General features: G+C 42.7%; 2 protein-coding genes across 2 annotated transcripts; both read right to left on the bottom strand.

Annotated features, from left to right (window-relative positions):
* Positions 1 to 2,660: 2,660 nt before the first annotated feature.
* On the bottom strand, positions 2,661 to 13,379 carry znf628 (zinc finger protein 628). Its single transcript, XM_014984929.2, has 9 exons — positions 13,246 to 13,379; positions 12,348 to 13,026; positions 11,920 to 11,992; positions 10,904 to 11,842; positions 9,641 to 9,811; positions 9,194 to 9,527; positions 8,587 to 8,741; positions 7,346 to 7,588; positions 2,661 to 5,605 (listed from the first exon to the last, which is right to left on the bottom strand). The coding sequence occupies exons 2-9, from the start codon at positions 12,737 to 12,739 to the stop codon at positions 3,758 to 3,760; spliced, it is 4,155 nt and encodes a 1,384-aa protein (XP_014840415.2). The 5' UTR covers positions 12,740 to 13,026; positions 13,246 to 13,379; the 3' UTR covers positions 2,661 to 3,757.
* A 477-nt stretch (positions 13,380 to 13,856) lies between these two features.
* Positions 13,857 to 22,414, bottom strand: il11a (interleukin 11a). The gene is made up of 5 exons (XM_014984931.2): positions 21,622 to 22,414; positions 20,725 to 20,882; positions 16,983 to 17,078; positions 16,673 to 16,834; positions 13,857 to 15,854 (listed from the first exon to the last, which is right to left on the bottom strand). The coding sequence occupies exons 1-5, from the start codon at positions 21,626 to 21,628 to the stop codon at positions 15,675 to 15,677; spliced, it is 603 nt and encodes a 200-aa protein (XP_014840417.1). The 5' UTR covers positions 21,629 to 22,414; the 3' UTR covers positions 13,857 to 15,674.
* Between the last annotated feature and the right edge of the window lie 4,112 nt (positions 22,415 to 26,526).

Genomic DNA, 26,526 nt, shown 5'->3' with positions numbered 1-26,526 from the left:
ACCATATGGAACTAAAAGTTTACTAACAGTGCAGATTTTAATGTACTAACGAAGTGTAATATTAGTAAAACCCTTGTCAGGCAGATTTATGGCTGGCCATGGGCGTAGGAAGCGGGGGGGACGCGGGGGACATGTCCCCCCCAATATTGGAGAGAGCCACATTCGTCCCCCCCAATAATTTCACTGCAGTTGCGAAGAATTTTAAAATCTTCCACTCGCGTGCTTTTATTTTGAAGGCGCATAACAGCGCATTCAGCAGAGCGCTTCCTCCCCCTCCCCCCTCTGAACGGCTCAGAGTAAGGGCGGCAGCAGAGAAACTCCGTTTGAAGGAGGTAAACTGTCTGTCAGGAATGTTGCCATAAATATCGCTCGTTTATAACATCTTATTGTCAGTTTACTTTCATATATAGAACTAAATCTTTTTGGTTTAGCTGTTTAAATTCTGGAATAGTCACATGTCCAAAATTTTACCACTAACTTTAACAGTTAGCTAGTCTAGTCACAATGATTTAGACTGAAACAGCAGGAAAATGAGCCTTTTTATTATTTAAACTGAGCAACACCTGATCATACTTAACCACTTAACATGTGTTTATATATTATATTATATTATATTATATTATATTATATTATATTATATTATATATTTAGGAGAACAGCAGTGCTAGAATGATGTTGAAGAAAGGTGAAGAAGCTCTGGTGAGGTCTTCATTTAGTTTATTGAAATATGTATTAACTCTTTTTAATTTTTAAATAAACTATTTTATTATGAGAGGAGCAGGTCAGGGAAGACATAGGAGAGCCAGTTGGCGTTTCAGGGTGTGAAGATATAAAAATTATATTAATTATAATAGAACCAGAAAGGAGAACAGGAGATCAGGTTGATTTCTTTCAACATTTCAATATTTTTTCATTATTTCCACACCATAAGGTTAATGGTTAGAAGATAATAAGAAAAGTGCTTGAGGAGAGGTTTAAAAATAAATTAGTGAAAATTTTTGCTACACAGTAAATAGAGTTGAGATGTATAATAATGTATACATCTGAAAATTAAGTTTAAATTCTCATTCTGTATGATAAAACATAATTTTTATATTTAGTTCACATTCTGACACTGTACATTACTGTAGTGTCTGTTGTAAATCCATGAATCCATGCAGGAACATCAGGCTGCAGAGAGTCAGAGGGAGGCAGAGACAGAAACACATATCCGTAGATATTTTAGTTAAATGTTTGCGGCTGAAAATGACAGGAGAAAAAAAACATTTAGTCTTTTTGCCTCAGTGTTTTTCATGAATCTTTGGTAAGTTACTGAATGCAGGGCTGGAAAGTGAGACTGAGTTAACAGTGAGGAGCTAAGGTGTCTGTTAGACGTGAAAAGTATAATTTTTGTTTATTTTGTAGATCAAACTGTTGCACTGATGTAGAGAGATGTTCAAGAAGAACAAAACTTGATTTTTTAGATTTTATTTTTGTTGGTCAAACTGCTGTATTGAGTTTAAAACTGTTGTGTCTTATTTTATGAGATGTTTTCTACTTTGGTTTTAGAAATAAGTAGAACCAGTTCAATTACCAGTCAATTTATATCAATGCATTTTGACCAATAAGATACATCAGAATCTGGTCGGCTCTGAGCTACCAGAGTTTTTAGCTTGCTAGTTGTGAGGCAAATGCTAAAGTGAGTGTTCATCCTGGAATGACAGTCATTATACTGCATAACTTTAATCTGATTATTGGATTGTAAATAGTAACATGTTAGAATACTTGTTATTGAAACAAGGGTCAGATTAGAGTAACACATTACTGATGTGTTGATGGCATAATTGTTTGACATTTCTGCTCAAGCTATTTACTCATCTGTCAGGTTTCCGATATGCGTCCCCCCCAATGACAGACTCGTTCCTACACCCTTGTGGCTGGCTACTTGTTGCCCTCTACCTGTTGCTGCACACTCCCCGTCAGCCGGCTGAAAGAAGACTACCAACACTTTTCCCTCACTTACACCAAATATGATTTTTTTTTGTTTAAAATATTTCCTGTAAAAATACAGATATCAGATTTTTTTGTGACTTACAGCTCATTAAAAAAATAAAATAAAATTCTCAGACATAAATATTATTTACCACACTGCTGACTTGACATTCACTGGCATATTTTCACAAGGAAGCTAAGTTGCACAAGGTCACTGCTCAAGAAGTGGGCTGTATCCAAACATTTTAATGGAAAGTTGAGTGGAGGGAAAAATTGTCGCAGTGAAAAGTCCAATAAAGGTTCAGACTGCAGCTTCAAGTCACTACTGACAAACATATCCAGGTTCTGGGCCAGAGCGGTCGCATTGCTTGCATCATTCCTTTAACCCCACTCCCAAATCAGACATTCAGAAGCTTCTTACCTGTGTAGCTAAGGAGGACTCAACCGCTGTTGAGTAATGTTAGATGAAAGTAAATGTTTTAAATCATGTCTGAAGATCAAGGATCCAGAGTCTGGAGGAAGAGTGTCTTTCCAGCAGGCTGATATCTTAATATTAAAAAAAAAAAGAAAAGGTTTTATTTAGATTCTAATTTTCTGAAAATTGAATTTTTAATTTTTATTAGCTGCAAGCAATATTAATAATCTACATTAACAGAAATAAATATAAATAACACCATATAGTAAATGTATTTTTTTTTCAAATCTAGCAACGTTTTATTGAACATTTTGAAAAATGTAACCATGGAAATTTCTGCAACTTGATCTTACTTTTTTTTAAACTTCTTTAATAGTTCACATGTCCACATAAAGAGGTTTGCATTTATAAAAAAAAATGGGTACATTTGTATAAGCAGAGAACAATACATACAACAAGAAGTAATAGAAGCTTTTCAAAATTGCATTCTTTTACCTTTTTGCTCGAGTGAACAATATAAAACGTTGTGTTTTCATGATCATCCAGGACAGCAGCATCCCAACATGTTCATGTGTTTATCAGGACATTTGGTTTGTTGAGCTGTTTCAAATTATAGGGCTGATACAACAAAATGATCTTTGGCTGTACTATTCACTTTTCTTGTTGTAAATTACAGTGAAATTTCATGGAAAAATATTTATTTAAAAAAAGCTTGTCAGTAGAAAAAAATAAATAAATAAGGGATTACTAAAGATAGTTGTATTGAGGAAATAGCTTCTGATCCTGATTTGATAGGACTGTAACTGCAGTCAGGACTAAATAAAAAAGAAAAATCATTTAATTATTTTCAGGTTTTACACCAAATGGAAAGCAATGTTGCATTCAAACGCCAGTGGGAATTTAGAATTTCTGAGTTGAAGCAATATAAAATCCCAAAACTCTAGCGATGCCGTCTATTTTTCATTCCTCTCCACATTTCATTTCGACATTCACAGTCAACACAATGGCCTTCGTCTGTTGCTCAATAACCCAAACAATAAAATATATTAACAGCTTTATTATTAATTACTTACTATTTGCTATCAACACTGTAAAGAAAGTGTCCCATATACAACACTGAACAAAAATCATACTTACTTCATCAAGCTGCCCTGTGACAGTATAATTTAACTAATGTGTTTATGAATAATATAAATTCCATGTTTTAGCCTATTTTGAATGTATAACATTTCTAGAAAGTGGCACCATGGCATTACAACACAACACTCCTCTAACTGCATGTTCGCTCTCGGTTCCAGGAGAACTCAAATGACTAAAGTGCTACCAAACATCTCACAAAGCGAGTCGTTCCCCTTCCCACTAACCCGCTTCTCACTCGGAGAACTTCAGCTCCTCAGAGTTTGACACAGTGCAGTTTCTTCTCGAGTCTTCGGCTGATGTTTCTGCCGAGTCGTGCTCTTTCGCCGACTCTTCCGCCGTTGCGCCTTCACGTTTCACGTGGCTGTTCGGTGAGATCTCCTCCTCCTGTTCCTCACCTCTCAGCTGGCTGGTGCTGACCTCGATTATGACGATTTCGTCTCCGTGTTCCAGCTGGAAGATGCTTTTCACGCCTCCCTCGTCCTCCGCCATGGCGCCGGCTTCCGTGTCGCAGCCCGCCCCGTCTCCTCCGATCATTTGCCCCTCGCCTTCGATCAGCGCTATCATCTGCACGCCCCGCTCGCCCTCCGGCTCCATCTGGTCAAACACCACCTCCTGTCCGCTGATAGGGACGAACGCTTGGGTGGGTGCGCAGGACAGCTCAACGCTGCTGTCTTGTCCTTGACCAAACGTAGAACTCGATGGCGAACTCTGCTGAGCATCGGTGTGGAAATGAAGGACGTACGACTCCCCCTGGCTTCCCTCCCCAACTGTCTGACTCCCACCCTGCTTTCCCTCACCCCATTCATGCAGAAGTGACATCACCCCCTCCTTACTCCCTCCCTTTTCCCCTTCATCTTGTCCGCCTGACTCAAACTGTAACACAATGGACTTGCCATCTCCATCGATTCCTTCCTGATCTGCCTCCCCTGATGGATTCCCTTCAAACTGCAACACGTACGGGTCGCCGCCTTCCTCAATGTTCGCTCCCTGTTTCTGTTGCTCCACGTTTTCGAAGCACAACACAAACTGTTTCTCTGCTACAGTTCCCTCCAAAGACGAATGAGGGGTATCCTCTGGTGTAACAGGAAGCGACCCTGTGGTTTCTGTGGAGGCTACAGCTATGGAGGCTGTGCGCTTTTGGCAGGACAGATCCGAGTCTGTGTTAGTGTTATTAACAGTGACCATCTTAGTGTTGCTTACTGTGTTACAGTGTGCCGCTGGGACGGCGCCACCTGCAGTCGGAGCCGTTTTCTGCGCAGCGGCTTTAGGTTTGCGGCCGCGCCGGCCTCGTGCCGTCCGTGTGCTCTTCCCCAAAATGGGCTTGGTCAGCAGGGCCGAGAGGCTGTGGTTCGCCGTGGCAACAGGGGCTTGCGCAGTGTTGGTAATGATGATCTTGGCGTGCTGCTGTTGCTGGGATACGGCTGGAAACTGGGCTATCTGGGTCTGCGATTGGCTGAGAACGGGCTGGAATGCTTGTATGGTCTGAAGGATGGGAAGGGACTGAGGATCTGGAGCTGGTGGGGGGTTGTTCGCCGTGGGGACGAGAATCAGCCTGGATTGGCTGCCGTTCGTGGAGGGACACTGAAGGAGGAGAAAGTTTTGCGACTGGGAAGGAGGAGGTGGTGGTGGTGGTGGGGGTGGAGGAGCAGGAGCAGGTGGTGACAGGGGGATGAGCTGCAGGCCGTTCGCCGTCTGAATCATGAAGTAGTTCTGCGACGTGTTGGGCGGAATATTGAGCGCTGGCTGGGACACGATCAGGCTGCCATTGTTCCCCGTGGTTTCCAGGGTGATGGGATTGAGCAGGGTTGTGGTGGTTGTGACTCCGCCCACGCTGGCCTTCACAGCCACGCCGTCCTTACCGCCGCCGCCGGGGCCAGGGAGGGAAACGCCGTTCCCGTGGGTCCGGATGTGTCGCTGCAAGTAGGAGTGCATGACGAACCCCTTGGTGCAGAACGGGCATTTGTAGTCCTTGCTTGTAGAGTGTGTGCGAAGGTGGAGCTGGAGATTGGAGGAGTGTGTAAAGCTTTTACTGCAGTGTGTGCACTGGAACGGTCTCTCGCCAGAATGCGTTCTTTCATGCTGCTCCCACAGGAGTAAGAGGGAAATCAAAGAAACGAGGATCAGTGAAGACATTTGGTTTCAATAACTGAGAACCTACAGCGCTTCTAAGAGCTTGCACATTTTGTCACGTTGACAACCACAGACTTTAACGTAATTTATTGAGGTTTTATTCATCAGACCAACACAAAGAAGTGAATAATGTTGAAGTGGAACAAATTTTTCAAAGTTTTCTACAGATAAAAATTTGAAAAGTGTGCGAAAAATGTAGTTAGGCCTTTTTAACGCTGATACCCCTAAATAAAATCCAACCAATTATCTTCACAAATCGCCCAATTAATAAATAACCGGTTAAAAGTATTCTGAAGGGATGGCACTTAAAATATAGCAGCCCAAAAAATTCCTCATTCAACCGGTTTCATGTTGTTAGACGAGTCCCAAATATACCTTTCTGGCCAACCTGCAACTTGCTATTTGAGGCAAAAAACTAACACTAAACAGTAACACATGGTGGTGGCAGCACCATGCTGTGGGGACGCCCTGATCTGTTTAGAGTTGATTTGAAAATGGATGGACTTGAAAGTTGATGTTTACACATCGTGTCAGTCATATCGGACTCCATTTCGTGGAGTAGAAAGGGTAAAGGTGTCAGTTTCTAAACGAGTAAAGCTGGTAGAAACACTCCACATGAAAATCATTTTGAAACCAGTTTAGCTGTTTTCTTCCACTTCACAGCTTCACGGTGTGCACAAATAAGATTTTTAAGGATTCATTTTAGTACTCAACAACCACAGAACTCTCAGTCAATCCCAGAGTTCGACTCAGATCTGAATATTTTAAAAAGGTAAGTTTAGTCAATAATTGTCCACAATAATTATGCAACTAAATGAAAAAATGTTGAAAAATTATTTTACTTGTTTGTTTTTATGTGCTAAAAAACAATAATGAAACAACTCAAAATGCACAAAGTGACGTTTCAGACATTTAAAACATGGCGAATGTGCGTCTCCTCTGGGTGCCGATTTTGAGTTCACTGAGTTCATGTTTAATAATCCCAGCCCACATCAGGACGCAGCCTCTATCTCACTGTTTAAAGCATGCAGCATCGCTCTGAGAAACTTTTTTTGTTTGTTTTTGTCTTTTCGGTGCCAGTTAAATCCCCTTTTAGCTTATGTCGCCTGAGGAATAGAAGCAGTTAAAAAAACCAAACAAAAAACTGTATTTAAATATATTTTACCCAGAAGACAAGTAGAACAATTTTAGCTTCACCTGATTCAAATTCTGTTAAAAAATGTCTCTTATTGAGCACCTTTTGACGTCCAATTGACCCCGTCTTTTGATGTATTTCTTATGTTGCATAAAAAAGGCTTAAGTGGTTAAATGAAAAACCTAAACAACATGGTAATCTTTTTTTTATCCAATTCCTCGTGAGAATAATCTACACAATAAACGATTACAAAAGTAATTGCTATGCACAACTTGATTTAAGCCAGAGCTTCCTTCAGAACACAAAATACACACAACAATTGTACATAATTCACTACAATCCAATCAGCATCCAAGTTTGTAGCGTGTGAAGTGTGAAAAAGAAGCACAAACACTTAAAGACGCTCACTGACCTAATAACTGTCAGTAGCACTGTGCATCTGCTACTTTGTGTTGGTCTGTTGCATAAAAATTCCAAAATCACATTGAAGTTTGGGGTCGTAACACGGCAATGTGTGAAGGTTCGATGCCTTCGCATGGCCTGGCTGGACTGACCTGTTTGAGATTAGACGTCTGGGAGAAAGACTTGGAGCAGATGGAGCAGGTATGAGGCCGGAGCCCAGAGTGCATCTGACTGTGCCTTCGCAGGCAGCTGGTGTTCTTGAACGACTTGCCGCACTCTTTGCAGACGTACGGTCTCTCCCCGGTGTGCTGCCGCAGGTGGTACTGGTAATGGGAGCTCCATTTGAAGGTGAGAGGGCAGTGGGGGCACTGGAACGCCCGGACTCCTGTGTGTACCTGGGAATGAAGAAAATAGAGAACGGGTTTTTGATATTTGAACTTCTGTGCTTCAGTGTCAGATATGGTCCAGTTTACACATGTATCCAATCAGAAACAAACCATTTGATTTTTTTTTTCCAGACATTTTGATATTCTCCAGTCAGTGGTTGGAGAGATTTGTTTTTGTCCTTTTAAACCTGATAGTTTTCTTCTTTTTAATTAAACTTTTATCTCTTTAGTTCAGTTATATTCTATGAACCTTTTTCTGGCAGAACTACCAAAGCCCACACCAGTCTGTGTGAATGCTGGGATAATGGGATCTTTGAATTAATACAATAAAGGCTGATAAATAAAACTGATTGGACAATAAAGGTGATTTTGCTTTTTGCTGGAACACAAATAGATTAATAGAAAAGGGATTTGGTCCTGATATGTTGCACCAAATTGAGATTAACTCATACAAAAGTTTTTTTTGTTTGTTTTTTAAGCAAATTTAAGTCGATCCTCTTTAAAAAACAAAAAATATTAAGAGCAATTCTCAACACAGGCATTGTTAAAAGGAAACCAAAACCAACGATTAGCATGAAAAGCCTGGTGCTGACAAAATCATTACCGTTTCTGAGTTATGATGCTGCATAGTGGAAAAACTGGGACTGTTAGGATTATTCCTCACAGTAAAAATAGTTTATTCCACATAGAACAAGGAAAAATGTCAGAACTTTTAATTGGAGAATGAAACTGTTTATCTTGACTGAAATGCTCCAAATTTTTTGCAAAAGTAAGAAAGGAAAAGTAGTTTATATCCTAAAGACAAACAGGAGGAATTAAATAAAAAAATAATTGTTTAAATCATTCTTCTGTAGAGATCCTAGCCAAATGCAAAAAAAAAAAACTGAATAAAACAGAACTAGTCTTTTTTTGTTGATATATTTTAAATATATTTTTGAATAGTTTATTATTTTTGGCCAGAGTTTTGAAGGGCCACCGAGGAGCTGCGGGTTTAGGGGAAGCCTTACTCGTTGATGGATCGAGAGGAGAGACGACCTCTTGAAACTCTTTCCACACTCGGTGCAGCGATACGGCCTTTCGCCGGTGTGATCCCGCATGTGGTACTTCAGCCCAGAGGAACCCTTAAAGGCTTTTCCACACTCCAAACAGCGGTACGGCCTCTCTGTACAAAAGTAAAAACGGAAAACGTGTTCAGAGTCACTGAGTTCAAAGAATGGATTGCAACCAGTTTGAAAGAGCGAGGAAGCTAAGGCAATTTTACTGCAGGGTTGGTTACTCTCAATATCGACACGGTCAACAGCTTCTATAGAAACACTTCACTTATTGCAGCTGAAGCTGATGTGTTACAGCCACCAATTCAGAAGTAATCTCAAGATCCAAACTAGAAAATTAAAGCTCTGAGAAATCATCAAATACCAACTAGATTGTGGACAGATCACATCCAGTCTTTATTTCAGTACAGTGTGCTCTTATTCTCCAAGATCAGAGACGGGACAGTGGTTTCAGGTATACCGATGTTTGAAGTGATTATGTTTTTAAACCTGCTCCACTTTTCTATTATGTTGTAGAAGGTGCCCTTGTACAACACTTGCACGTGTTAGGGAACGCATTTACCTCCAGCAGGAGTGCTTTTGCCGGATCCGGCCTTTTTTGGGGCTTTGGCTGGTTTGGGCGGGTGCTCCTCTTGCTCCTCGCCGACGGCGATGATGTCGACATGGATCTCCCTCTGGCCCTCCTGCTGCTTGTCGGCCTGGCTGGGGGAGGAGGGGAGGGGCAGAGACAGGGAGAGGGACGGCGGACACACTATCTCGGCCTCCGCCTCGGCCAGCAGGCGCTGCTCCGGGGTGTGGGAGTGCTGGTGGGTGAGGAGTGACGAGAGCAGAGGGAAAGAGCGGTCACAGGCGGAGCAGCTGAACTGGGAGCGTGACTGCGATGAAAGAGAGTGCATCTGGGGGAACGAGAGTGAAACGCAGCAGATAAAGTTTATTTCAAGACAGATAAATGTTAGTGTTGGGCTCCGACCAACTGCTTCACGGCAACGGCTACAGCCGTCATTCTCACCAGTGACACATGTCTATTGAGGCCTGCGCTGGTCTTGAAGGTCTTAGTGCAGTAGCCACATGACAGCCCTGCCCATGTGGTTCTGGCCTCCGGCTGCACGGCCTCGGTGCTCTGAGTCACCTCGGTGAAGCTCTGCAGCAGGTCAAACTGGGTCTGGGTGGCGCCCACATTCTGAGGATAGACCAAAGGAAATTACACAAAGCAACGCATATCAAAACACACACATCCTCAACCCAAACTCAACAGCTGAAGTTTCACGGGCCTTACGTAACAGCAGTTTAGTGCATGGTTTTTAAAATCTGAAAAGTGTGGCATGCGTCTGTATTCACTCAATCAGCAGAGAAAAAAAAAATTCTCATCTGAGCACTAGCTTTTTTTTTTTGTGACAGGCAAATCTGAAGGCCATATTTCATTTTGACAGATTACAACTCACAACCGTGACCACTTGGTGCAGACATTTTCAAATGTATGCACACCGTACATTGCGAAAGTAACGACATCAATAAATAAAAAAGTCTTTACTTCTGGGTATCCTCTCGGACCTGGACTCTGAACTAAATGCATGTTGCAACCCGGGAGCCAACAGCACAGTGAAGCGTTACGAACATGACGTCTGGTGCAGGAGAGTCTGGAGCGCACTGGCACCAGACGCTCCTGCACCAGACGGGATTTCCTCCCTCTGCCCCGAGTTCAGAGTCTTGCCAACTTCTGATCACTTCAAATGGAAAAAAAAAGTCCCTTTATTTCCAAACTTTGCTTAAGCGGCGCTTATAATTCCAGCTTATACTTTGGGAGCAGAGATCGGATTCAGCCTGCAGATCAAAACACTAAAACATTTGATTATGCACAAGTGGCGCACATTTCATGTCTGTTTTCATAATTTAAGTGCAATCGTTTCATTTCGTTGTTAATGTGACGCACCGTAAGTGGTTTTTGTAACGGTAGAGAAAAAGTTTAATGCATTTATCCGCTTGGTATTTGTTCAACATTAACTAAACCAAATCAAAATTAAATGCAACTGAACACATCATTACAATTTCAACATTTGTGGGTAAAAATAGATTATGAGGAGACTTTTGGACCCTGTCAATCAATATGACACATCTAGAAAGTGATCTTATTTCTGTGCCATTGGACTGTAACTCCTACTCTGTTTCAGTCTATAAAATCCCCATGTAATGTAATGGATTCATGTGTACTAAGATGTTGTCTGCTTCAGTATCTTAATGTGCCTTGTAGAATGGAAGAAGTTCTCTCACTTACAGCATTACTGCCGTCTACACCCTCTCCTAAACCAAGGAGCACCTCGGTTGTATGTCCGCTTTCGGCCACGGTGGTGGTCTCCACCACCTCCTCAAAGTCGGCCAGCAGGTGTCCGGCTCCCACCAGTCCATCTCCAACCTCCATCCCTGCTCCGTGTCCCGCTTCGCCACTGGCGTCGTGTTCGCCACCAGCCATGTGGATGGCCTGGTGCTGCTCCAGCTCTGTCCTTGTGCCAAACGTGTGGTTGCAGCTGCCGCAGCTGTACAGCAGCATGCTGGCCCCGGTGTCGGTGCTCAGGTGGACCTCCGTCCCAATGGCCCTGGATGCGCACACGTCCTCCCTGGAAGGAGCGAGGGTCAGCTGGGGGAGAAGGCTTGTGTTCTGACCAGAGGAAGTGGTTGACAGGAACACTTCTTCCATCCCCACGCCAACTCCGTCGGTTCCTTCCTGGCTCACAAATCCCACCATGTCTGTCAACATGGTTGATGTCACTTCCTCTGTCCCCACCACCACCTCCACTACCTCATTCGCCTTCTGCCCGTCCTCTGCCCGCTTCCCCTCCTTGACTCCTGCGTTGGGGTTGGAGTGAGAGTTCTTGTGCAAAGCCAGGTTTGACGAGTGTGTGAAGCTTCGACCGCACTCGCTGCAGACATATGGCCTCTCGCCTGTGTGTATCCTCATGTGCTGCCGCAGGTTTGTGGACTGAGTGAAAGACTTGTTACACACCGAGCACGTGTACGGCTTGAGGCCAAGGTGGACGTTCTTGTGCCGCCGCAGACTGCTGGAGTTTTTAAACGCTTTGGAGCAAGAGTCACACGGGTATGGGCTTTCCCCTGTGTGCTGCCGCAGATGATACTGGTAGTGAGAGCTCCATTTGAAAGTTAGGGGGCAATACGGGCACAAGAAGGCCCGGACTCCAGTGTGAATACTCCGATGAACCTGAGAGTAGACAGACAGAGTGAAACTTTGCACTCATTGTCCCTCCTTAAGATCTTTAATTTAAAATAATTTGTCACCTGGAGAAGAGATGAGCGTTTGAAGGCTTTGCCACAGTCTTCACATTTATAAGGTTTCTCTCCTGAGTGAGACCTGGAAAATAAGAGCAATTGTTTAGGACAACAGTATAAATAATCATAAACATCACTTAAAATCATGGAAGACAAAAAAAAAAAAAACCCTCTCATTATTCTCACTCCGCACTTTCCAGATTCCTTTCAGGGTTACGTTTTATTTTGTTAATCCATCACATAAAATCCCAATTAAACTACACTGATGTTTGCAGTATTAATAAGCTGTGAAACAGCTGAAGGCGTATAAATACTTTTTCAAACATACTATAAATGGTGGAGAAATGTGGAAGTTAACGAGACGTGCATGAACAATGTGCTTTAAATCACTGTAACAGTCTTTTAGTGGCTTTATAGATGAGTTTTAACACGGGTACCGCTGGTGGTAGAGCAGAGCGGAGGAGCCCTTGAAGGCCTTGGGGCAGAGGTTGCAGCGGTAGGGTCTCTCGTTGTTATGGCTGCGCTGATGGTGGGTCAGCCTGGATGACCACCTGAAGCTCTTCCCGCAGTCCAGACACTGAAAAGGATGCTCTGACTGCTCAGCCTGCTGAGCTGAAGCTGACTCTGACACGGACGACGTGACAACGTCCAGGACCACCTCCTCTCCACCTTCCACGACCCCCTTGTCTCCATCCACTAGCTGCCCTCCGTCCCTGTCTTCTGCCCCATCCTCTCCTGATCCCAGCAGGGATGGGAAGGCGGAGAGGGAGGGTGCGGACTGGGGTGGTAGGAGTTCTGCTTGGACGACTAAGGCAACAGAGTTGGCCATTAGCAGATCAAAATGGAGATAATATAGATGATGGTGAAACTTGGAAGTAGGTGGAATCAACTTGGGTGCAAGATCATGGCTTCATTGTCATTTTTTAAATCCTGTTCTAACAACAGGAAGCTGTAGTTGTCATGGAAACCGGTTTCCCTGGGACAGGTCACTCAGTAGCTCCGGGTTTAAATTGTGCAGCTCCCAGCCACTCCTCCCTTCTGTGGCCGGAGACGTTCCTCCCTCCTCCGGCCGTCAGCTATGTGTCCGTCCCTGCTGTTCGGCTCCTCTCACGCCAGCTGTAGATGAACAAAACGACACTATTTGGTTGTAAAAGGAAACAAACAAAAACCTGCCAGTGCTGCTGGCCAACACATACATATAGAAATCATTTTTACCAGTATCACAACAGCAGTGAGTGGCCTGCTTTTTAAGCTAATCAGGCTCTACGTAAAGAAAAAAATAACCACGTTAAACTGCTTTCTAAGGACAGCAACACGGACTAAATCGGCACTTACCGCGCCGCTTTAACTCATCTTGCAGCTAAAATGTAGATGTTTTGGCTATAAACTGGGAACTGCAGTGCTAATCCACACAACCTTAACAATAAACACAGCGCAAACTAACAGCAATCCTCCACCCGACGCCGCCTTCCAACAAGGCCCACAGTGATTGGCTCCCTCGCTGAAAAGATGAGCGATTACCATTGGCCAGGAGCTCGAACATAAAATATTATCAATATTTGGCATCACCGAAATTATTCAGACCACCCAAAATTTTGCGGTAAACTCATTTCAAATACTTAAATATTTTGCGTAAGATGTGTCAAAAATATCCATAAAGTTTTGCTTGTCCACAACCCATACGTTTACTTACCTTCGCCGCGAAGACTTCTGGGTAAGGTAGTTCGGCTCAAATTCATTTGATGTCAATCGACCTCATTCAAATGTGGTTAGCTTCAGTTCAACTCAAATGCTCAACACTGCATTTTTTTCATATATATCAAATCAAAACTCAAATTTTATTTGCATAGCACATTTCAACAACAAGTGCTTTACATCATAAAGACACAAACATCAACAATTGAAACATTACATCTTTCCAAGTGCGTCATTTACACATCAAAATGTTGGTTAGTGTTTCATTTATTGCAATACAAAAGCAACTCTAAGCAGGTGTGTTTGTATGCGTACGTCTTCACATTTTCCACATTTTGTTATTTTACAACCTTATTCCAAATTGTTTTAAATTAATGTTTTCATATATTTAAAGTAAAAAAGCGCTCTTGACCTCAGACTGGGTTGATGGCTTAATTTTCAGCAGGACAACAACCCAAAGGACATGGCCAGGATCTCAGAGGAGAGGCTGCAGAACAACTCTGTGAATATCAAGTGGTCAACCCAGAGTCCAGATTTTAATCTTATTGTCCATTTTCCATTGCATATAAATATGCAATACATATAAATATTGCATATAAATATAATTTTAGAAGTACTTGTGTCATGTTTTGTTGTGTCAAAGCAGGCCATGCAAACCAAAGATGTAGTCAAAGCCACTGTACACATTCTTTAGCATTTATTTCACCAAGGCACGTTTCACATTGAGGCCAATCAGTGTGTGGAGGAGGCATCTTGATAAGACAGAAATAACTTAAACGAGATGGTACAATACAAGCAAACAAGATTAAAAACTGTATAAAAGTACAAAAAGGAAAGGAGACTTGCTCCACTGCAGCACAAAATAAATAGTTCCACCAAGTCACTTAAATAAATAGTCAATACTGTAACAAATACTAGAAGAGGAATGAATAAAAATTGTGATAAAACCGGTAATCTACATTTTCTTATCGAAAACATTATACACATAGCACTTGTATATAACAATTTACATTCTTGTACATTTATGTACACCTGTACAGAACTTAGTGTCACAATACATAGTATTTTAAGGCTTTGGGTGTTTAACCAAAAAAAATAAAAACTTTTCTCGCCCAAAGCACAAATTCAAAATCAGCCGTCTCATTCATCCAAGAGGCAGATCCCAACAGGTTTGTGCAAAGACTCTAATCAGGATCATCAGTGCTCAGCAAGAAGGCACATTCAAATGACTTTACCACAATGTTAAATACGCGCGCCTCCTTGTGTAGTACATGACGAGTCAGAATTGCAAAACAGAAGCTCTGTCTCTGGTTCAAAGCAAGAGTTTGCCTCTCTTTGGTTACCGGCTGGACATTTTAAAAATAGATGCAAAAAACTTGATAAGGCATCGGTTGGTGAGTTATTATGTGGTATATATATTTGCCATTATGTGGGGATAACATTAGCATTTGCACAAATGTTTACTTTAATGCCACTGTAAGGGAGAAGTTTCTCGGATGCTACATCTACTGGAAACATGGTTGGACAAATAAAAATGAAAAATTGAATAAGTTTAAACAAAATAGAATGTAGAAGCTGCAGGTTGAAAAAGTGCTATTGGGTTTTTTTGTTTGTTTTTGTCTTTTTTAATTTTTTTTTGTTTGAGAAACAGAGAGAGAAGCTAGTTTAACGCAGGAGAGATTACAAAAAATATTGGCAAATAAATTCACGTTAGTAAGGAGATACAGGCTAGAGAGACACAATACAACTTCAAATAAATATAAAAATAAATAAATTATTAACAGTTAATAAATAAATAAATACATAAATAACGATGGTCACAAAGCGAGGCCATAAGAAGGGAAACGGGAGAATCTTGAAGTGTTTGCTTGTGGTGTGACAGTTTTAACGGGATTCTTGATGGTCGTGCTGCAGTGAGGCCACATCCTTATCGGCTCTCGTTCTTCAACACACACGTGGCACTGATGTTGTCACCTGGGCCTCTTTTGCACACTGACATGGTCCTGTTTGCAGTTTGGTTGAGGACGAAATCCTTGTGCTGGTCCTGCAGCCATCTGCTGCGTGGGTCATCATTGCACTGCCGAAGCCTTGGGCTTGAGGCTGAGGAATGCTCTGTATGCCCAGTCGCAGAAGAGCTTGAAGTGTTGGAGGAGCTCATGGCTGGACTGCAGGACATCGAAGTGATAGGGGAGGTGAGGAGGGAGGGAGGGTGTTGGGTTCGTCAGCTTTGGTGCTTCAATTCTCTGCATCTGCATGGGGGAAGGTAAGAGGACATAATGAGAAAAAAATGTGTATTGTAGTTCTGTTGTTCTTGGTAAATATATTTGTAATGGGACATTTAAATGTAATGACATTTAAAGTCTGCTGCACAATGTTTGGGAACGTCAGTAAAATACTGGACCAAAGTTCTGATCTTTAAATGTCAAAACATGTAAAGACCAGAGGTCATTTATCCTTATATCCTTAAAGGCGAATAAATGACGCTTCACATCCTCCCAAAATTACCAGAGCGACAGTGAAGTTTGATGGTGGGAGCATCGTGGTGTGGGGCTGACTTTCATAGTACATTGTTCTGGCGGAGTTCATTTAATCACAAGAAGGATGAACTAAGAAATGTACAGAGATGTTCTTGATAAGATTCTGAAAATGAAACCAGAGGGGCTTTTACAGATAAACAATGATCCCATGCAGAGTCAAAGAAACTCTGCAAAAATGGTCAAATAGAAAATCTATGGAAAGAACTGAACATCAGAGCAGAGGGAGGCTCTGTTGTGTGGAAGAAGACGCATGCTCTGTCATTACCAAAAAAAACCTTTCTGCTAAGCCTTTTAATACAATTTGATTAAAATCTTAAATACTTATTTCCAGTTTCATTCTTCTTTGACAAATAAGTTATCTTACCGATGTATTTGTGTTAATCATTTGGGTTTATTTCAAACGTGTGAATTTCCTCCCAATAGCCTGCTTAGGGGTCTATCTACCACATTGGTACATTAAAAACATATTCTCCCCATTGTAAGAGTTAATACCAAGAGTGTATGATTAGTTTTAGACACAGTGTGCTTACCTGACGGTGCAGCAGATTGATGAGAGATTTCATTTCTTTGATCATCTCCACTAGCTTGGGCACTGCAGGGTGTTGGTGCTTCTTTGAAACCCGGTTGAGCCACTCAAAGTGGTGTTCGTAGAGCTTCAGGTCGGCATGGAGCTGGGAGAGCGTGGGCTTCAGCTGGAAAAGACAAAACAGGCCCACTTTAGGGTCAGGCAGGGCAAGATGTTACTGGCAGAGTTAGGCCCCGCCCTCTCTCTCTCTGTCTCTCTCTCTCTCTGTCTCTCTCTCTCCACACATGCATGCAAGCACATTATTAGAGAATTACCTCAAGATTACTGAGGTCATTGGCTGATCTGTTGCTCATTTCGGGCAGAGATCTGAACCTGTGCGACTCCACATCTGAGTCAAACGCATGCTCCTTCTGAAAGACAAAATAAGACACAGAGCAGCCCGTGAGTAATCAGTGCAATTTAATCCATAATGACACAAGGCAAGGCAACATAAGGAAAGCATTATTCCGGATCCCCTGCTGCATCTCTGCTTTCTGGTGGTCGTAGCTCGCACTGTTTGAGGGGGTCAAACAGGTCAGTGTGAGTTCACACACTTTCAGCCACCAAAAATGTCAACAGCACCAGCAAATGACCTGAACCCACAGGATGTTTTTCGGTTGGAGCGAGGATAACAACGCAATGCGGTGACTAAGAAAGCTCAAAGTCGGATAGACAACACAGGCCTGCAGGGAAACTCCCGGGTGACGGCTATAAAAAGATGGAATGACGCAGTGCTGCTTGATGTCCAGTTGCAGTTGTGTTGACAACTTTAGCTCAGACAACAGATGCTGTGCTGATAGTGGCCAGCAGAGGGCGATAAACCACCTGCCAGCAGGTATGTCGGGTCCTCGTCAGGAGAGCGTTTTAGCATTCAAAGATGCAGCCCTGGACTCAAAAAACTCTGGGTGATGTGGCATGAGTCATTTTCTAATCAGCACAGGGGAACACAACATCATTAGGATGATGAGTGCTGAGAAATGTTTTGAATAAAACAAGGCTGAATGTGCTTAATGCTTCCTTAACCTGCGGTGATGTGTTTTCCTCGTTTGCCTGCAGTTGTTTGTGTTGATGTTTGCGAGGGATGAATGTGGCTCATTGTCCCTCATGTCTCTCCATCAAGGCTTTCGTAAGGACTCTCTTGTGCTTGTTTTGTCTCCCTCCGTGTCAAACCAGGTGCACAGGGCAACATCGTGCGTCGCCGGGTCGTCATCATCCAGTCAGCCCTTCTCATCTCTTCATCTTTTTGTGTCATTTTTGTTTCCTCCAGCGTCCTTAGCTTTTCTAATTCTCCCTCTTGTCCCGCTTTTCTTCGCCCTCTCCACTGCCGACCATGACCTCACCCACCGACAAAACCGAGCATCCAGCCTTTTTCTTCCTGAATGCAAATGCGGGAATGTGATAAACCTTTCTTTTGATTTTTATCAAGCCACTTTGCTGTAAGGAACCAAAAGCAAAACACCAAACAGCGCACCGCAAGCACAGCGGCGGCTAATTGCACGCACAGCCACAAAAGTGCATGCGCTGAACTGCATAAAGACATGTCGGCAACATAGACAACATGTGCTCATAAACATACACACAGTTAGTTACAGTGGAAATCTAGAACCGTGTCAGAACTCATACGTTTCTCTCTTCTCGAAGTCCGTCTCATTGCTTATTTGCAGAAACTTTCCACATTTTATTTATTTTCCTGACTTCGCCCCCACTTTAGCGGAATTCCACTAAAAAGTGTGGAAATTTTAAAACAAACATTAGTTTTCTATGGATGTTATGTGTAACTTTTCCCCCCAAATATCAGTAGCTTTTTTTTTTTTTTTTTTTTTTCATTTCTGGTTTCCAGGCCGTACGGCTGCAGCGGCATTGTTCTAAAGCGGCAAAGCGACACACGGGCGCTATCTGAACACTATCTAATGCCCAGAACTAGAGAGAGTATGTTGCTATTTTTGATTTTTATCCCATGAACAAAGGGAGTTTAAAGCTTTGCATATTGCAAAAATAGCTTCGAGATCAGTGGCGTGTAACCAGAGATCCGGAGATATGATCCCGCTTTCTTTTCACCTGTTAAAACACGGCGTTGACGCACAATCGCCGGCTGCTGGCACAGGCCTCCGATCTGATTTCCCTACCCACTTGACTGTCAACAAATACGATTTAGGCCACACTCGCAGATTGAAAAAACATGATATGCAAGTTTTGTTAAAGAGAAAACTGCTTCCGCCCCGTCGACGCTTGAAACATGCGGGAACTCAACCGTGATTTAGCGCAGTCAGGGTATTAAGTGGTTTCTCCGTCTAATTGTAACTTCGTTGACACCTTAATGCAACATTGATAGTCCTCCTTCAGTCTGACTGCAGCAGGAGGCTGTTGAGTCACACCTTCTCTTGCTCGCGGATTAAAAGTGAGATCACTCGGTCAAATTATCTAAGCATGCAGTCTGTGATTAAAGAAAGCAGCTTAAGGCCCACACAGGATTTTGCAGCTGAATACTGTTACCGGCGCACAGCATGATGCAAGGGCTGCCTAACATTAGCACCAAGATCTATTAGTAACAGCAGAGTCGGCCTGAGGCACAGGCACTCTAAGTTGGACATCAGTGGGGGGTCCCAAGAGCACTATAATTGTCTAAACAGTAAAATGTAAAAAAAACAAAACAAACAAAAAAAAAACTTTTTTTTTTTTAACTAATGAAGCATATTATTTGATAACTTCCATCTTCTGCTCAGCCAAGGATTAAGTTCTCAACCTGGAAAACTTTATATATACATGAAAAAATACATAAAAATGTTTTTAAGCTTGCAGAAAAAGCTCTAAATATTGCTCTAAAATGTTCCCGAGTGTCTATCATGAGTCAAGCAACATGCTTTGAAGAGAGCTGCCTATGTTTGAGTTGAGGTGGGAGTGTGTTTGGGGTTAGAAAAAAAAATTGTTGTTATACCTCATTATTTTCAGGAACAACTAGATCCCTTGAAAATATACAAACACTACCAACAACTAAAAGCTGACATGGGAATATTTTGAGCTCTTTGCAGCTTAAATTAATGATAAATGATTAACTATTTATTGTCCAGACCGCTGGAGACAGGCACCAGCCGACTGTGGCGACCCTGCAAAGGGTAAGAGTGTTGGGTAATGTATGGACGGACGTCTATCGTCTAAACCGTGACGTATATATTTTTTGCTCCTTATATGATGTAGGTTGAGTCACAGCATTGTCAGGAATAAGCGGATGAGATGATAAGCGGCATCGCAAACTGCTGGTCGTCGGTCACGGCTGTGACCCCCAGATGGGGGGTCACAACTGGGGATCAGGTTCAGAATCGGGTCAGAGAGAGAGAGAGAAATTGTGCAGTCTGAATCTGTACCTCTGCTCTGGGTCAGGCAGCCGGGTCTATCAATTTGATCTAAGGAAACAGAAACAGAACTCTCCTCCTCATTGTTTCCCAATCAGTGTCATCTGCAGACTTCTTATCGCGCAAGCAAACTTGTTAGTTTCTTGCAGAGACATGTTGTGTATCTTTGCTGATAGGCAACATTTGGAATTGCTCTAGATTGATGTAAGTTGCCGTAGTTTGACGGTCTCCCCAATCCCAGCAGCAAACAGAAGTTACCTACTAAACACACGTGTCAATAGAACTTGTTTTTGAGCCACAGCTAACAGATAAATCATATTTTTAATTAAAAAAAAAAAAGAAAAAGAAAATGGTGCATGTGCGTTACTCTTTCTAATGACGCCCTGGACAACTGCCCATTTGGCCCATCTGACCGATACTGTTGGCAGCACTGATCTACAAATGTTAGAAATGTTCAAAATGGGCACATTTAGAGCAGATCTCAGCAGAGCATTTGTGTTTATTTTTAGCTGCTTTTCAGAAAGAAAAAAAAATCAGATGATGTTTAGGTCATAATGAAATTTGGGCTGTGAGCTATACGGATCAACCTGTGGTCCCCCTTCTCCCTCCCACACGAGAAATAAACATTTCAGCGAAGTCTAACGACCATGCCAACATCTCCACTCACCAGCAGCTCTTGGGTGAGCTTCATGAGGTTTCGGGTCTGGTTGGACAGTTTGTCCAGGTCGCTGGAGCGCCGGTGAGGTACAGGTGAGGCAGAAGTGAACACAGGCAGCTGAGCCAATAGCAGCGACAAGAGCAGCGAAGAGGAGGAGTCCAGCAGCACTGTGTGGAGGGGTGGGGTGGGGGGGGAGAGAAACGGAAGCAATTAGAGGAGAGGCGCTGTCATCTCACCATAATGATAACGACCTCAGGCCACGGCTGTCAGCTCTGAGGGAGGAGGAGGAGGGCGGATAATGCGCTGTAACATAAACAATGGCTCCAGACTTGGCAAGAGGAATCCTCAAGAGTCATGTTTTCACAGGCTTGAACGCGCATCATTAAATGATTAAAAAAAAAAAAAAACAGAAGAAAGCTTTGGCACAGAATATCTCCATCACTTCTTATGAATGCCGCTGATTGTCACACCTGCAACTCGATAGGTAGGTGAGCTCGATGGTGTAAATTAGACAGACGGAGCCAAAGTCTAACAGTAGGCTCATTCATTCCCCCACCTCCACCCATCCACCCCTCCTGGTTCTTTCAAGTTCAAATACAAGGTAAAGACTAAAGCATTAAAAGACACAAGTGATGAATGTTGCTCGATAATTACAGGTGAACCACAAGAATCCGAGCCAGAATGAAATAATAATAATATTAAAAAAAGCCCCAAAACAAAGTGCTAACTGTTGCATCTTGGAATAAAGCCGAACACCAAAGAGATGCAAGGACTTTATATTTTAATTTACATAATATCATATTTATCTGTAAAAAAAAAAAAAGGTTAGCTGCCAGACACAACTGGGTTAAAAAAGAAAGAAAAAAAAAAGCCCATTCTTTAAATATTATTTCAAGAAGTACTTACGTTTCATATTGGTTCTGGTCCAGAAGCGGATAAAAACAAATAAATATATAAATATAAATGATTAAATAAATAAATTGAGGTCCGGGGACTGTCACGTGCTCCGGGGTTCTCTGAAAAAGTTGTCAGGACGCAGAGGACCGGGTGCGCAACTGGATGAGCGGTGCGCACACGGATGCGCACGCCGACACAGACGGAGAGAGAGAAAATAAAAAGTCAACAAATAAAGTCAAACTTTGTAGAAAAAAAGTTTGAGAGAAGCCCCTGTAAGTCTGTGCAGGGCGGCAGATGATCAGTTAGGAGGGGAAATATTTTTAAAAAGAAGAGGCAACCGGGAGTGCAGAGAGAGGGATGCGATGGTTGTAAGTCCAATTTTTGCGCGCAGTGAAGTGTTTAGGCTTGTTTAAAACTTCCTTTATAAAGACGTCGGGCCTATGACACATCGGCAGTGACTCACTTCATTCATAAAAACACACTCACATACACACGCACGCACGCTCACGCACGCACACACACACGCATGCAGACACACACACCCTCCCTCTCCCTCCTCTCTCTGGCTCTCTTTCCTTATCCCCTCCCTGTTGCCTGTCTCCCTTTTGCGAAACTTGAAAAAATGTTCCGTTGTTTTCTTTTTTCTCTCCCCCTCTCTCTCTTTCTCTCTCTCCCTCTCCCCCTCTTTCTCTTCTCTATCACTTTCTCTCGTCCTGTCCCGGTTCCTATCTCCAGCACTTCCTCCGTCGCATCCCGCTACCTGCGCCAATCACCAGCCACATCTACCTCTCTTTTTATCTTCCCATCTCCAAATCGCTCCTCTCTATCGCCGCAGAAAAAAGCCCATTGTTTTCATGTGTATCAGCATATCTCATGTATCCTCTCCAGTTTTACCTGTCCTTTCTGTTTCTTACGCCTGCGTTTCATTGCGCTGCGAAAAAGCATTTGAATTTCTTCTATTTTTATTGATTATTTATTCATTTTGCAGTACTTAATACGCTTCAGACCCAACATGAGGTTAGGATAACCTGATGATGATGTGGTCTTGAAATGATGATGTCATTGTTTAAAAGATGTCCAAGCGAACCTGGAGCTGTGAGAAAAGTAATTGCCCCCTTAAGCCTAATAACTGGATGTGCCCTACTTCTTTGAGGTAACTGGAAATTACTCTTTTACATCACTTGTCCGTCTTTACAGACTTAATCTTAATTCAGCTACATCCGGGGGTTTTCAAGCATGAACGATCCGGTTAAGATCAGAATGTCAGTCAGAGTTAAATCTTGAATTGGCGAAGCCATTCAAACAAACAAACAAACAAAAAATGTGTTCAATTAGCCATTCAGAAGCGGAAATGCTAGTGTCCAGGTCACTCTTGAAAAATAGTTATTGGATTTTTTAATTTTATTTTGTTACACAGGCTAAATAAATAAATGGTTGTCCTGTTACATTAGTCAGGTGTACTACAGTTTTAGGTCCCAAATTGTTGGCTGGACATTTGTCTTTCAGGATTTTCTGCTTGAGAGCAAAGTTTATATAACTCCACGAATTCAGAAGTAACCTCAGATCATGACATTAACCCTGTATGATGTAGTTTTGCATCAGATGTTACAGGGCACGCTCTATCTATCCAGAAAGTTTTCCTTGTCATCCAACATTTTTTATTTTTTTGTTAAATATCTTAAATATTGCCGTTTAATAAATGTAAGACGGTCTTTGTGTTCTTATTCGTCAGCAGTGTTTTTTTGGCCTTGGAACTTTTGCCCCAGACTCTTTCTCACTGTTGATTCATGAGCACTGAAATTAACCGAGGTCTGCAGCGCCTTAGAGATTGTTCTGGGGTCATTTGTGACCTCCTGGATGAGGAGGTATGAGGTAACTCCTCAGGTTTTCCACTGTTCCATGTTTTCTCTATTACTCCATAATGCCTCTCACTCTGGTTCGTTGGAGTTCAAAAACCTTTTCTAACCTTTTCCAAATTGATGTAAGTCAGTGACTTTGTTTTTCATCAGCTCTTAAGTTTATATCAGCGCATGATGAGTCACTGTAATCTTTCGGCCTACTTTGTGCTGTCAGATTCGTTCTGTCTTGGTGGTTTCTTGATTTAACAGGTCAGGCAGTAAGGCCAGGGTGTGGCTGGTGAAATTGAACTCCGTTTTCCAAAATATGTGGCTAATTACAGTTAATTTACAATTCAGCATTACTTGTCAGCTTTTTCCTTTAGTAAAAACCAAATCACCATTCCAAAAACTGCTTTCTCTGTTTGCTCTGGTCCGTTTCTTGTCTAATATTAAACATTTGTTTGACGATCTGAAACATTTACGCGTGACCGAGAAGAGCAAAATTTGGAGAAATCTCGAAGGTGTAAATACTTTCTTCACAGCACCGTGGGTAGTACGTACGACACGTTTGCTTTACTTTTGAGAAAAAAAATCAAATTCAATCGCAACCCCTCCTGAGAAGGCAGCATGTTATTTCCACTCCCCTTCATCTACGCTTCTCTCCCTCCTCAGGATGAGGGAAAGAGTGAGGAGTGAGGGACGGATAGGAGAGCATGGAGCGAGGTGTTGTCCAGGCCTGGAGGGGCCTCTGAGCAGTGTTGCTCAGAAACATAAACCGGACACACACACACACACACACACTCACACGCACACGGGGGCAGAGGGGTCAACATACAGAACCACACATATTCAAAACATGCACTTAAATGATCCCATAAAGCCTGCCTCCACACTGAAACAATCTGCTTAATACAAGCAAAAATACAGTGTTTGTCACACAAGCCTAACAAGTGGCCTGGAAACACTCAGTCAGGTGCAGTAAAGCGTGGCACAGAGGCAAAAATGAGTCTCCAGTCATCACAGGGGGACACTTAGCCCATCATACTGTACACAAACCGTACAGTATATCACAAACGAGTCATGCGCACGTACACAAAGAGAGCGAGCAGAAGAGAGAAGAAACAAGAAAAGCATTTTTGAGTCTGGGTGTAAGATCAGGAGACCCCTCATTCACAGACGTACAACTCATGGTGTGGTTAGAAAATAATTAGTGGTGGGCTTTGAGTGCGCACACTCATGCACACACACATGGACTTGCCAGTCCAGTGGTGGGCCGACACAGACAAACAAATACCCTGCGCAAAGCACGATGGCAACAAGTGGGCGGTGGAGTTGTTGTGGTGCAAAAGGGTCATGCTCTGCTTTCTCAAGGCAACGGTTCGGTGAGAAAAAACCGGGGAGGGAGGGAGGGAGGGAGGAGAGGAAGTAGATGAGTGTGGTTGGACGTAGGGAGATATTGACACACTCGCTCTTTTTAATTTCCCACATCAAAGGGGCGTTTGAAGACACAGCTGGGGAGAGAAGAAAAGAAAGAGTGAAGTTAGTCACTCTCCCTCATTGCCGCATGATGGGGGTCTCCTGGGTGGTTCTGAAGCACAGGGTCTGATGTTGGGCCCATCCACCAGCTTTGGTTGTTCACACACTTTTATAGATGCAGGGTGGCTGCCCTTTTAACAGGGGATGGTGTGTGCCTGGTTCTCAGCATGCAAAATAAAAAAAAATAAAAAAAGGATCATGCATCTTTGTTTGTGTGTGCGCGTGAGAGAGAGGGCACATCGCGTTGCATCGGAAAAGGGGGAATCCAGGGTTTGTGTAAAAGGGTGTGCATTCACTGTACGCGTGTAATTATGGGTATGTGGTGCGGCGTCTGCATAACGTGCGTGAGCATCGGTGTTTGTGTGTGCCTGTGTGTGACAGTGTGTTTGTGTGTGGCCTTCATATGCTAACCATTACATCACCAATCTGTGTAAACCACCATAGGAGGAGAAAACAGAGTGAGACGCTCAGACGACGACCTCAGAGACATCAGAGAGAAAGGGGGAACCTGTGACAGGGCCTGCACTGCCGGCCGGCCTTCCTGCCAGACAAACTTTACTCACACAAGCTCCCCTCGACTCGCCTTACACTGGCTTTCCTGTGCGCCATGCACGTATTCACACATCATTACACAGACATTAAATCTCTCGTGTGCCTCCCGCTCTTCACCAACCTCTGACTGAGTTCACGGCAAAACAAACCTCAGATTCGGGCAAAGTCTGATTCACGTTATGTGATTACTGGAACGGCTACCAGTCAGAGGCATCGGGCTTCTTTCACATTACAAATGTGGATCGAGCGTCGGTGCAACAAGTGCACAAAACATAATTGGTTTTCTCAAAGTTTCACTGTGTGTTGATGATCCTTTAGTTTACACACAAACACAAATGTCAGCTTTTTCTGTGAGTCGCATTTTGTAAAAAAGAAAAAAAAAAAAAAGTGATTCATTTGAATTTGTGAGTGAAAAGTAAATTAGCAGCGTCACATGGAAGATCGGATTGTGTTTGCTTTAATACACGTTTCTTTAAGGATCCATAATTTATGTTGCAAAAAGCAGCTAAACGCAAAGCCAAGTTTTACCACCATGGCAATGAGACTCATTATAAAAATAAATTACACTTGTGTTCAGCTCTGACACAGCAACCACTTGACTTTAGTTACAGGGCTGCACGAAAGTCTTAAACCACCTCTGATTTCTTGATGTTTTGCTTCCAGGGAGCCAGACTTTCTTTCAGTCTTTTAAAACGGTCTTCACTGATATTTCTCCATGCTTTATGAAGGGTTTTAAGGACGTCTCTCTCCAGACTTTGGCAGTCAATACACTCATTTTCTGTCAAGACGATTTCATGCTGTGCAACATGTCTTCAAAAAAATAAAAAATAAATAAAATTCAGGAAAAACTTCCGCAAAAAAGATATAGATCAAACTAGGTTTGTTCTAAGCCACCACTTATTCTTTCTTATGACGATTTATTTTAAAATGGATGTAATCAATATTCTAAAGGTCTTTTTAAAGGTTTGTGTCTGGAAAGCTTCCAACA

This window comes from Poecilia mexicana, unplaced genomic scaffold (genome assembly GCF_051168715.1).
Source record: "Poecilia mexicana isolate PSO_F unplaced genomic scaffold, ASM5116871v1 scaffold_16, whole genome shotgun sequence".
Classification (NCBI taxonomy): Eukaryota; Metazoa; Chordata; class Actinopteri; order Cyprinodontiformes; family Poeciliidae; genus Poecilia; species Poecilia mexicana.
Note: the sequence above shows the minus strand (reverse complement) of the source record. Positions and strands in the feature narration are given on the sequence as shown.

Coding starts and splice junctions, on each gene's coding strand:
- il11a (XM_014984931.2), bottom strand. Junction 16,835..16,982: donor ATGACCTCAGTAATCTTGAG/GTAATTCTCTAA, acceptor TGTCTTTTCCAG/CTGAAGCCCACGCTCTCCCA. Junction 15,855..16,672: donor TCAATCTGCTGCACCGTCAG/GTAAGCACACTG, acceptor TCCCCCATGCAG/ATGCAGAGAATTGAAGCACC.
- znf628 (XM_014984929.2), bottom strand. CDS start 12,739: ATGGCCAACTCTGTTGCCTTAGTCGTCCAAGCAGAACTCCTACCACCC. Junction 11,843..11,919: donor AACGCTCATCTCTTCTCCAG/GTGACAAATTAT, acceptor GTCTACTCTCAG/GTTCATCGGAGTATTCACAC. Junction 9,528..9,640: donor TCAATAGACATGTGTCACTG/GTGAGAATGACG, acceptor TCGTTCCCCCAG/ATGCACTCTCTTTCATCGCA.